The sequence below is a fragment of the Eriocheir sinensis genome, chromosome 23 (assembly GCF_024679095.1).
Source record: "Eriocheir sinensis breed Jianghai 21 chromosome 23, ASM2467909v1, whole genome shotgun sequence".
NCBI classification, from domain to species: Eukaryota; Metazoa; Arthropoda; class Malacostraca; order Decapoda; family Varunidae; genus Eriocheir; species Eriocheir sinensis.
In genome coordinates this window covers 18,996,222-19,009,218 of record NC_066531.1, presented here as the reverse complement: position 1 = coordinate 19,009,218, position 12,997 = coordinate 18,996,222, and the positions used below count along the sequence as shown (strand labels likewise).

General features: G+C 47.0%; 1 protein-coding gene across 1 annotated transcript; it reads right to left on the bottom strand.

Annotated features, from left to right (window-relative positions):
• Positions 1-4,001: 4,001 nt before the first annotated feature.
• LOC127002657 (uncharacterized) lies at positions 4,002-5,410 on the bottom strand. The gene is made up of 2 exons (XM_050868708.1): positions 5,163-5,410; positions 4,002-4,968 (listed from the first exon to the last, which is right to left on the bottom strand). The coding sequence occupies exons 1-2, from the start codon at positions 5,361-5,363 to the stop codon at positions 4,696-4,698; spliced, it is 474 nt and encodes a 157-aa protein (XP_050724665.1). The 5' UTR covers positions 5,364-5,410; the 3' UTR covers positions 4,002-4,695.
• Positions 5,411-12,997: the final 7,587 nt, after the last annotated feature.

The following is a 12,997-nucleotide window of genomic DNA, read 5'->3' as shown; positions in this document are numbered from 1 at the left end:
TCCCCTTCAATTTGCAAGGTTCTTAATGAGAACTGACGGATAATAGCTGAGGCCAAAGCCGAGGCGGACTCTAGACGGGAGATGGCAGAATGAACATGACGGAGGTCCCGAACTGTGGCGTTGAGGACTTCCTGATGGAGGTTAAGTTGACGTCTCTCGTCTGTGGACAGAGTGTAGAGCTGGGAGAGCTTCCCGTGTATCACATCTATTTGGGCCTGAGTGGCCGTACCGAAAAGGAGGTTTGCTACCGAGCCAGGGAAATCCACGGCCTCGCTACAGCGAGTCCGAAACGGGCTTCCATCTCTACCACTCATAGCCGACAGAAAGCTGTTAAGATCTTTGAATAACTTCGCAAACTCAATGTGAAAAGAGTCTAGAGTGCGCCTGAGTAGACCAGCAGTAGGAACGATTGATTCATATGTTCAATCGACCATGAAACTTCCGCTGTTAGATTTGCCACGTTGATGAGAGGGACGTTGGATGTCGTCCGTCTTGATGACGACAGGGACAACATAGTACCGTCCTGTCAACAGCATCTTAAAGACTGGGGAGAAGACGAGGCGGGACGAATGGGTTGCTCCAGAGGGATCAAGGGAAGACAAGGAGAGGGCAACACCCAGGAACTGTAATTATAGGGGGCATCAGTTCGTTGGGCGTTGGCGATACTCAAGAGGGCGTTCCATGACATTGGGGAGAGAAGGGGGTACCGTATTGGAGCGTAATGAGCGACTGACACAGGGCTCTGAAGGAGCTGAGGGAACCAATGAGGGGACCTCTGAAGCATCTGAGGAGACAGGAGCCGGTGAGAGAGCTCGGAAGGAGCTGGAAAGGACAATGGCAGCGGCTCCTCAGGGAATAAGTCGTAGGAGTGGGTCCACTTCTACTACTTGATCAGGGAGAGGGTATGCACGCCTGACATTAGGAGAGTCATGGAAGCCAAGAGAGTCCTCGTGAACGACCTGAACATTATTTGTGTGAACTGTCTTGATCTTACCACCACTAACATGACGCAGTCGTAAGACTACAGGGCTTATTTTTTCTAGCACCCTAAAGGTCCATTGAACAAGGGGCTGGAAGCTTCTTTGGTTTCGCCCTTTGTACATACATGCCTTAAGAAATTCCCGATCTCTACTACCACCTGTTTGGGCTTGGATTTCCTAAACATTCTTTCTGACTCTGCCATCTATATCTATATTGGTCTGACATAGTTTATAGGTCCGCTGCGCGACACCTAAAGTAAATGTCTTTATAGCCTTTGTCAACATCTTAACTGGGTTGGAGTTTATTCTCAGAAAAGCACTTCGAAAGGAACATTTTGGGTCCGAGAGAAAGCAGAAAATGGTGAATCTTTCAGAACACGATGGTGAGGCAGTGTTGTAGGCGTGTGTTGCAACCGGAAGCATTTGGTCCCAGATACCGCGATTGTCCCCTCGCTTTTGAAGTTCTTAAGATATTTATTGCAAGGTGCCATTAGGCTTTCTATCACACCGTTTGCAGACGGGTGATGAGGAGTTATCCTTAGATGATCAATCTGTAACAACTGGTCAGCCTCTCCGTAAGAGTGTTGACGAAACTCCTTTCCTTGATCCGTGACTACGAATCGGCGGGATGCTAATACACAGACACGTTGCTTGTAGAACGCAGCTGCCACTTCGCCAGCTGCCTTCGTACGAAGAGGGTTGCTACACCAAGAAGCGTGACAGGACGTCCTATCACTGTCAGTACATACCTATAGCCTTCGTCTGAAACAGACAAGGAATCGACAATATCCATATGGACTCTGTCCAAACCCGGTTGGCCCAACCTCTGGATACCTCATAAAGTGGAGCTGGCTGGGGATCCCTCTTCTTAAACCGACAACAGACAGGACAAAGATCTGACATATTGCTCACGTCCGCCTTCATTCCCCGGCCAGTACCAGAGCTTGCGACAGCGTGTAACGTAACCTTAGTGCCTCCATCACCCTGCGGAAGTAGCATGGAATGCGCCAAAGCCTAACGCGTTAGGAATGGCGCAGTGGAACCGATAACCAGTCTTTTTCTGCTTGTTGTATTCATCGCAAACATCGCGGTGAGAGAATGCAGGTTCTCTACACACACTTCACTAAGAGGCAGATTTTTGGAAATGCCTCTTAGCTGCCATTAACATTACATTGCTCCTCTCTGCGGCACCCCTTTCTCTCCATCCTCTCATCATCTCTCTCATGTGCGACTACCACCGGTGAATCTGTTCAAAGCATGCTTCAATTCTCCTCAGTTCAGGATCCCGCGATCCTGGTGCTCCATGGTCCAGCAAGACTCAATGGAGAAGCACCCATCCTGTTTGTCATGTCCCTCCGGAGAGAGCGACAGACATGTCCTGTCCACCCGTAAGGGTGACAGACCCATAATTCAGCATCAATTCATAACTTCTATCACGTCGCTCTCCTGATTCCCTAATGTGACAAAAAATCTGCTACCATGTTGCTGGATTTACCTGAGGAGATAATCAATGCACTAAAGTCAAATTCTCCTAAAGTGTCTGCCAGCGTGCAATCCTGCTGCTAGGTACTGTGCTTTTAACCTGGCCAAGTCAGTGGTCTATGGTCCCGACAGGATGTGTATCCTATAACCCTAAGATAAGGGGTCAGTTATTACTGGGCCATACCGGATGACTGCTAAAGCTTCTCTCTCTACCAACTTGAGTAGTTACGTTCTCCTGCTCCATTCAGGGTTCTACTAAAATATGCTATGGGACATAAACTACCATTTTCATCCTTTTGTTGCAACACACCTTTTTACCTATTGTATCCTTGTCTGCGCATCTGTGTGGGTGAGATTGAAGAAACTTCGGAAATCCAGGAAAGGCTATGAAAAGCAATGTCAGTCGTTAGACTGTTCTTTAATGTGCTAAATGCATGCAATGCCTCTTCCACTCCAGATGTGTCGTATCATTCTTGGTTGCTTTCCTCCTTTGAGTAGAATTATTAAGTGGGGATGCTATCTTGGCTTGAAGTCTTTAATGAATTTCCTATAAGACAAACAATCCCCAGGAACAACCTTGAAGTTCTTTGACTGTTTTCGGAGGAGTGAGTTGTTACACCGCCTGTACCTTTGAGGGCTGAGGGCTTGCTGAAGCCAGAAGCTTCTTAACAATGTGACAGATAATCCTACTTGCTCTTTGAAAAGGAACACTTATCTAGTCTTAAGGACAGGTGAGCCTTCTGCAGTCTGTCCAAGACGGCATGGAAATTCTTTAGGTGATGGTCCATGTCTTTCCCTTGTACTATCAAATCATCCAGGTATACATGTACCAATTCTTCCTGTCAGACCCTGAGAACTTGATTCATGATCCGTTGATGGAGGCTGCAGGTAACATGTTTTTTCCCAATCCAAAGGGGACTATGAGTGAATTCATGAGCGCATAGGTGTCGTAGAAGAGGCTGTCAAGTGTTTAGATTCCTCTGCCAATGGGACTTGGTGGTAGCCCTGGCGCAAATCAAAGGGAGGTGAATAACTTTACTTTCCCCTAACTGTTGCCAAAAATGAGGTTGTGTTGAAGAGGAGGGATGTTTGTCATCAATCAATTCATCGTTTAAGCGGAAGATCGAGACAAAGTCTGTCACCATCCTTTTGTAGCGCCAGGATAGAGGTGCTGCTGTGGATGACGCGCAGGCGTATATACTAGGCCTCCAAGGTCCTTTGGCTAATCTGTTTCTTTATGATATTTATAATTATTGGAGGTATGGCTTTTTATTTATGGGCTTGTCGTTTTGGCCTTAAAATTAGCAAATTATAATGGGGAGTAATAATGGGTAGCTCGTTTTAAACAAACACATGGGATACTTACAGGTTCATGCCAGACAATTTTCCATTGAGGTAAAATAGCTTTCATGGTAAATGTGGTTAATCTTCAGGCAGTGAATAAGTTGATTCTGTCTCGGTTTGGGAGCCGATGACCGAAGTATTTAAGTACCCTCCAAAGTTTATTTGAGCTCAGACGATACTCACAGTTGGCTTGAACTCTCGGCCCGAGACTAGTTCCATAAGGGAAATAGTTAATTTGTCTAATCCCCCGGTTAAATGGCCTAATTCCTAACATAGTATAGTCTATCGATTTTAACTTGAGCCCTTGGGCGCGACACAAGGATTCCCCACGAGACCGCGCTGGTGCCACATCACACCATTACTCTCTTCAGAGAGGGTGTCTCTCTCTCTCTCTCTCTCTCTCTCTCTCTCTCTCTCTCTCTCTCTCTCTCTCTCTCTCTCTCTCTCTCTCTCTCTCTCTCTCTGCATGGCTGCGCAGGGCGCGAGAGTGAGATCTACTTCATTTGTCCATTTTGGCGTAACGCTGAATGGTGCGGTGTGGCGCCTGTTGCCAAGGTCCGTCAGGCGGCAACGTTGCCAAGTGATATGGAAGGTTTACTGAGTCGTTGTCTTTCCCTCTAATCCCAAGCCATTCATAACACCACGCAGTCGTATCATGAATGTATGTAAATTCCATAAATAGATAACGTACAGACTAACAGTGAGACAGAACGCCATGCGCAGGTCATCGCTAGATCTGTAAACAATTGGGGCTTCCCCGTGCCAAGTAACAGGGCTCAATTTTAAGTTAGAGTCGATGGACTATAGTAATGCCGCTCCTGCCCGCTCCCAGTTCCCACCCAGCGGCCCTGTCTCTACACAAGCTGCTGTAATTTCCAACACATCATCTTCATCTCTTGGCGTTGGATTCGTGTTGAGGCTGAGGCACTGGCAGGCAGGAGGCAGTGGACTGGAGGATATTTAAGTATGGTGACTGGACATCCCCCTGTCTGCGGCCCTGCGGCAGCCACCTGAAGCCTTCCCGGTAGAGTTCCCGGCCCACGCAGCCCGTCCCGGCGGCCACGTCCAGCACCCTGGCCTTGGCTCGCCGCTCCGGGGGTACGCAACGCAGCGCCTCCTCCAGCGTGATGGCGGGGCCACGGTACCCGCCTTTCCAGATCATCTAAGGGGAAGGGGAAGCGGGTGATTACAGGTGCGTACCTCAGGGGCCTCATCACTTCACTCCCGGACCTCACGGAGTAGTCGCCGGTTTAACGCAAAATCATTCCAGCGATACTCCATGATTCTGCGTAGGCACTTGGTACTGAAGGCATCTCTCTCTCTCTCTCTCTCTCTCTCTCTCTCTCTCTCTCTCACCATCTCCTCGTAGTTCTCGGACCACTCGTCGTAGCCGGCCGCCATCTCCTCCGGCGTGACCCCCGGCCTGTGGACGTTCGCGTCCGCCCTCATTGCCACGTCGCCCCGACTGCCGCCCTCAGACATTATCCTGCAGCAGGGAAGAGACGGGAGAATCACAGGCAGGGCATGACTACAGTACAGTACAATTCCTTTATACATCCTTTATATATTTACGAAGGTAGGTACGGTTTCAAGCCCCGCGCCGCACTCCTCGCTGATTTGCCGGCTGGCTCTCAAGATCTGCCAACCTCCATAACAGTTGTGGCCCGCCTCTCTCTCTCTCTCTCTCTCTCTCTCTCTCTCTCTCTCTCTCTCTCTCTCTCTCTCTGGAATAGACTAAGCAATCACATAGTGCATCGACGATAGCTTGGTTTAAGAGTAGACTGGATAGCTACATGGACGAGGATGACAGGTGATGGTGAGGTGTGGGTGCAGTAAGGCTCTCCGGCTTATTGCACGGCCAACTGAAGTTGCTCTCTCTCTCTCTCTCTCTCTCTCTCTCTCTCTCTCTCTCTCTCTCTCTCTCGCTCTCTCTCTCTCTCTCTCTCTCTCTCTCTCTCTCTCTCTCTCTCTCTCTCTCTCTCTCTCTCTCTCTCTCTCTCTCAGAGTGTTTTGAGTGTGCTGTTGTATTTCAGGTGTTTTTGCGAGTGACTTGAGGGTGTTTAGTCGTGCTTGTGCTTGGGTTTCTGTGTGTTTCGTGTGTCCCGAGTGTGACTTTGTGTTCCCGAGTGTCTCACGCGTGATTTGGGTGTGTCGACAACCCACCCTTTGAATTCCCTGAGGATTCAATCTGCTCCTCCTCACTACATCCTCTTTAAATCCCCTAGAGGATTAACACTTCCTACACCCCTTTCCCTCACCTCACCTAAGCCCCCCACCCTCGCTCACCTCACATCCCTTTTGCTCCTCCTCATCCCCTAGAGGATTAGCCCTTCCTACTCCTCCCTCACCTCCACATATTTCTAAGCCCTCCCCCCCTCACTCACCTTACCTCACATCCTATTTACCCATCCCTTCACCCACCTTACCTCGCCTCTTTCTTAACCTTTCTTGTTCTCACACACCTCACTCACCTCACATCCCTTCCTACTCCTCCTCTCTCCCACGTACCTCCTTTCCCAACCTCCCTCTCACTCATCTCACCTATTTCCTAATCCTCCTTGATCTCACACTCCTCACTCACCGCCTCCCTTTCCCCCTCTTTACTCACCTCACATCCCTTCCTACTCCTCCTCTCTCCCACCTCACCTATTTCCTAACCCTCCTTGATCTCACACACCTCACTCACGCCTCTCTCCCCCCTCTTTACTCACCTCACATCCCTTCCTACTCCTCCTCTCTCCCAACTAACCTATTTCCTAAACCTCCTAGATCTCACACAACTCCCTTGCCCCCTCTTGACTCACCTCACATCCCTTCCTACTCCTCCTCTCTCACTTTTCCTCCATTACTAAACTACCTCTCACACACCTCACCCCTTCCTAATCCCCTTCACTTTGTGTTTTTTATCTCTTTCATTTCAGCTAAGATGTTGCCTAAGCAGTTCATTACTTTTAACGGTAGATTCTCAGCTCACGTTTTTACATGGCGGTCTGATTTCTGTCGAATGTTTCTGTACAGGCAGCATCTCGAAGAAGAGACTGCAGGAGCAGGAGAAGATGGAAGAAGGCCAGAATAAAATAATGGAGCTTTTCTCACCAGGCAGCATCTCGAGACCAGACTGCAGGAGCAAGAAGAAGATGGAAGCAGGTCAGAATAAAATAATAGAGCTTTCTCGCACTGTTGCCTCCTTGCAGGAATTCATCCAGGCTAACGTTGCTGTGGTGCCAAACCCTTCTCCAACCGCCCCCTTGCCCTCAGCGGTACCGTCGACACCAGCGGACAACACCACGCAACGGGAGGATGCTAGTGGCACCGCCCATGATGGCTTCACCGTCGTGAATGGAGGAGCCAAACCAGCCAGACAAGCGATTTATCCTGTTCATTGCTTCAACAGGTTTGCCATTCTGGAGGAGGACGAACAGGAGAGCACCTTCCTGGTGGGTGACTCCATGATTCGTCAGCAGGTCGTTGAGTTCTGCGGCAGAGTTCCTCGTCGAAGACGGAACTATTGCTATCCTGGTGCTGGGATCGACGACATAACTGCTGCTCTTGAGGAGATCTCCCCCCAGGCTACTAATGATTCACTGTTTGTTATCCACACAGGTACGAACGACGTCACCACGACCCGGTCTGAGGAACTCCTGGAGAAGTACCGTAGGCTCATCCAGCAGTATAAGACTAAATCCCCTAACATTTTGATTTCAGGAGTTCTACCACGGACTTGGGCGGAGAGCGACTTTTTCAGTAAGGCCTTCAGCCTAAACAACCGCTTACAGACTCTTTGTAAGGAGCTTGACGTGGAGTTCCTAAACGCATGGGACAATTTCTATGGACAAAATGAACTTTTCCACAGGGACGGATTGCACCTTTCTCCCATCGGGGCAGCCAGACTCGGAAGGCTCCTCAACGAAGCAGTGCGTGTCATCCGAGCAAAAAAACGAGTCACGGCCACGTCCCTCCACCCCGCCCGTGTAAATAGACGCCGTGCATCGCAACAAACCCGTAACCGTGATCCCGCAAGTACCACCACCTGTATTACCAAGCTTCTAGATAACTTAAAAATCCTTAGTTTCAATGCGCGTAGCCTAAGAAACAAATTTGATGAACTGAGATGTCTTGCTTTAACAGAAAATTTTGACATAATTGCTATAACCGAAACATTTATCGACACCACAAATATTGATTTAAGTTCCGAATACAACATAGATGGCTACAGACTCTTCAACAAAGATCGTGTAAACCGTAGAGGCGGTGGCGTCGCCCTTTATGTCAAAAGCTATTTGCAACCCAACGACAAAACACCGGGAAACAGTAACGTTGAACATTTGTGCGTGCGAGTAAACATTGCAAAAAGTCAATTTAAATATATCTGTCACCTACAGACCTCCCGGGCAATCACTCGATGACGACCTTGAAATGTACAGCGTCTTAAGGCAGTCACTTAATAACAACGACTCACTGATATTAGGAGACTTTAACCTCCACCATATCGACTGGGAGAAACTGTCAGGCACAGAAGGCGAGTCACATAGAATGATCAATTTCTAGAAGAAACTTATCTCACCCACATGGGTTCTGAGCCACCTCGACAAAATAATAGACTCGACATTGTTATATCGACCCACGATAACCTTGTCAGTAGGGACACGGTCGGAGAAGACCTCGGTACTTGCGATGCGATCCATAAATTAGTGCGCGTCGACATTAAAGCTCAATCATCAGTGACTGAAAATAAAGTAAAGGTGCCCAATTTCAAAAGAGCTAACTTCGTAGAAATCCGACAAAAACTAACAGAAATACAACTATCAGATGACGGCAACGTAGAGGAAGCCTGGCTAAGCCTTAAAAATCACTTACTCACTCAGCAGAACACATTCGTCCCCTTGTGCGAAGCGAATTAACACTAATAAAAGCCCACCGTGGTTTAATAGCGAAATTAAACAATCAGTCAATGAGAAAATTGTTTTACAGGCTAAAGAAAGAACAAAGCACGCCGAGAACATTAGACTCTATAATGATGCCAGACGACGAGTAAAAAGACTAGTAGGTCAGGCAAAGCGTAGACATGAAGAAAATATTGCAGCCAACTGTAAAAATAACCCGAAATCTTTCTTCAGTTACATAAACAACAGAAAGGCGATCAAAAGTGGTATTGGACCTTTAACAAACAGCGACGGTGCACTAGTGACTGACAGCCAACACATTGCAAACCTCTTAAACAATTACTTTTCCTCGGTGTTTAATACTAACAGTCTTCCTCTCGCTACCACCAACACCAGTACTATTGTAAATCTCGAGCATGCATTGCCTAATTTTGAAATAACAACCGATGAAGTCCTTAAAGCTCTCCATTCACTTAAAACCAAATAAAGTCATGGACCTGACAAAGTATATCCAACTCTGCTTAAAGAAACGAAGAGCGAAATACTCTCCTCACTCCCAACCGTATTCAATATGTCCTTGCGACAAGGCATCGTCCTTCAGATTGGAAAAAAGGCTAACGTGACACCGATTTTCAAGAAAGGAGACAAAAAGTACCAGGTAATTACAGGCCCATTAGTCTAACTTCGGTTGTAGGTAAGCTACTTGAGGGCATAATTAGAGACAAAATTGTGAGTTACCTTGAAAGCCACTCATTGATTGGGGACTCACAACATGGCTTCCGAAACAAAAGATCCTGCCTATCAAACCTATTAACCTTTTATAACGACCTCTTCACTGTTTATGACGTAACCAAATCACTGGACGTAGTCTATCTTGATTTCAGAAAGCGTTCGATAAAGTCTCACATCATAAATTACTTTATAAATTAAAGCAAATAGGTATTGACGGTCAAGTAAACCAATGGATCGCGAATTGGTTGAGCAACAGACAACAGAGTAGTGATTGACGGATTTAACTCAGAGTGGGCGCCTGTCACTAGTGGCGTCCCTCAGGGCTCGGTCCTTGGCCCAGTGCTCTTCATTATTTACATCAACGACGTGGATGTTGGACTCAATAACCGCATTAGTAAATTTGCAGACGACACAAAGATTGGTAACTCGGTTCTCACTGACGAAGACAGGCAAAGCCTCCAAGAGGATTTGCACAAAATTTCAGCTTGGTCGGATAGATGGGAGATGCCCTTTAACGTAGACAAGTGCCAGGTCCTTCAAGTTGGAACGAGGAATAAGAAGTTCGAATACGAAATGCGCGCGTTAAACATAAAAAGCGTTCAATGCGTCAAAGACTTGGGGGTCAAAATCGCGTCAAACCTCAAATTCTCACAGCAATGCATCGATGCAGCAAATAAAGCGAACAGAATGTTGGGCTTCATTAAAAGAAACTTTGTATTCAAGAATAAAGATGTAATACTCCCGCTCTACAACAGTTTAGTCAGACCCCACTTGGAATATGCGGTACAGTTTTGGACCCCCCACCATGCAAAGGATATTGCTAAATTAGAAGGTGTTCAGCGTCGGGCAACGAAAATGATCCCTTCCTTGCGCAACAAATCCTACGAAGAAAGGCTTTCTATCCTTAACATGTTCTCTCTTGAGAAACGTCGCCTCCGAGGAAAATTGATCGAATGTTTTAAAATACTTAATGGTTTCACGAATGTAGACAGATCAACATTGTTTATGATCGATGACAGTCTGCGCACGAGGAACAATGGCGTAAAACTCAGATGTAGACAAGTAAATTCAGATTGCACCAAATTTTTCTTCACCAACGTTGTAGTGCGAGAATGGAATAAGCTTCCACCATCAGTGGTCCAGTGTAACACGATTGACTCCTTCAAAAATAAGCTCGACCGTCACTTCCTTCAACTTAATATCAACTAGAGCAGAAATGCAACGTTTTGGAGTCTTCTGATTAATGTAAAATTTCACTTAGGTTTAAGGACAGACCACCAAGTCTGGACCATGGGGTCTGTGTGGTCTGATTTTCTATGTAAATCTATGTAAATCTCTCTCTCGCTCTCTCTCTCTCTCTCTCTCTCTCTGTGTGTGTGCGTGTGTGTGTGTGTGTGTGAGAGAGAGAGAGAGAGAGAGAGAGAGAGAGAGAGAGAGAGAGAGAGAGAGAGAGAGAGAGAGAGATTTGATAAAGTTATTACGCCTCATGGCGACAAACAAAATACAAGTTCAATATCCACAGATGTCTCGTAGGACACGTTGAGATACACACACACACACACACACACACACACACACACACACACACTGCCAGGCTTCACGGTCTGACAGGGCGACGGTTCGAGCCCGCTCAGGCCGGATTATTTCCGTTGACTAGGAGTGGTAACTATCCCCCCTTGAGCAAAGGGGATGGGGTGTGTGGTGTGTGAGGTCCTGGCAGTACCCATAGATCGACGATAAAGAGCACTTGCTCATGTCGGGAGGGTACCTGCTGCTGGCGATTACGAGTCCAACACGTAATCAGGTCGTGGTGAATTACACACACACACACACACACACACACACACACACACACACACACACACACACACACTTTACACGTGGCAATTCCTGGCCGGCAATACAGCCGCGACGATCTAGCGGTTAAACCGGCTGGGTGCTCTCGGGAGAAAGTACCTTCACACGTGGGAGGAGCCGCCGGGAGCATCAAGACGTAAACTGCTAGTAAATGTAAGGGCATGAATTCACCCCAGACACCCCAAAAGGCTACTACCATATCTTAAAACCACAATGAGTTTGGTCCATCAGCCTAATATTGTAGAAATACTTTAAGCAAACGAGTTTTATCATAAGTAGTATTGATTGATTGACTGATTGTTTATTGTTGCATTTAACAGCAAAAGAGAAGGGAGGAACATGCCATCCCAACCCCCAGGCATTACATAGTGTGATTATATAATACACGAAAATAACCGTTCCTTATACCTCCTTCGATATCTCGCAAAGAGATAAACATTTCCCGCAATGTTGCTGCCACTCTCTCAAAAGTTGTTTTGCGCAGACTCTGCTTCTTGTAGAGCTTATCTTGTGGGTCCCACAAGTGTCGATGCTGTCTCACTTCCTCTAGCAATGCCACTTCGGCCTCCCGGCTCCAAATCTTGTTATCTGCATCTGTCATTTCTTGTTTTATTGGCGCCGACATGTTGTTTACCCGGCCGCCAGTCGGCAATACAAGACGGACACGCTCAGCTGCAGAGAACTTGCCGCGAGAAGAACTCCCAGACCCAGACCCAGACCAAAAATGCTGCCGCGCCTGTATTGCCAGCCGCGAATTGCCAGGTGTAAAGCCTCCTTTAAAGGTGAAGTTCGTGATTTAAATGAGAAGAGATCGGAAGAAGAGAAGAGGGAGTTTTTTTGGAGAGTAATGGATATGAAAGTGAGAAAGTAGTTCATAGGGTCGAGAGGAAGAAGGGAATAAAACTAACAGAAAAGGAGGAAGGGTGGAAAGTGACATATACGAATATTAATGGAATAGTTTCATCGTGGGTAGAGTTAACGACTATTTGAGAGACAAAGAACCTGATATTGTGGGGCTGACGGAAACTAAGTTGTGACCCAATTGAGGTGGTGGGGATTGGAGAAGGTGCAAACAACATATGGAGGAGAGACAGAAAGATAAAACAGGGAGGAGGTGTGATGTTCATGGTTAAAAAGGCATTAGGGTGGAGGAGGTAATTGAGGGTGAAGGCTTGACAGAGGTGTTGAAAGTGAAAATTGTGGGTGCTGAAGGAAGAAGGAGGCATTATGTAGTAGGGTATGTGCCCCCATTAACAAGCGTATGGGGGTTGCGGGAATATAAACAAATGATACAAGACACGGTGAGTTGCAAGGATGAAATGTTGAGGGAGTGTGAAAGAATACTTATAATGGGTGATTTCAACTGCATGGAGGTGGAATAGGAGGACTGGCAGACGCAGGGAGCAGACGAGTCGTGGGGAGGAAGACTCCTGCAACTGGCAGTGGAACATGTGCTGACTCAGTGGATCAAGGAACATACCAGATTCGGGAAAGAAGGCGAGGCATCAAGACTAGACCTGGTATATATTAAGTAAGGAGCCGGAAATAATAGAAAATCTTAACGTAGATTGTCCAATAGCGAAAAGTGACCATGAGATTGTGGAATTTGAAGTATCAGAAAAGAGAACGATTGGCCGAAAAGAGGATCACAAAATTGGGAGAAGCAACTACTGTGACTTTGTTAGCATGAGAACCTTTTTTGAAAATGCAAATTGGAGT

Coding starts and splice junctions, on each gene's coding strand:
- LOC127002657 (XM_050868708.1), bottom strand. CDS start 5,363: ATGTATAAAGGAATTGTACTGTACTGTAGTCATGCCCTGCCTGTGATT. Junction 4,969..5,162: donor CCGAGAACTACGAGGAGATG/GTGAGAGAGAGA, acceptor CCTTCCCCTTAG/ATGATCTGGAAAGGCGGGTA.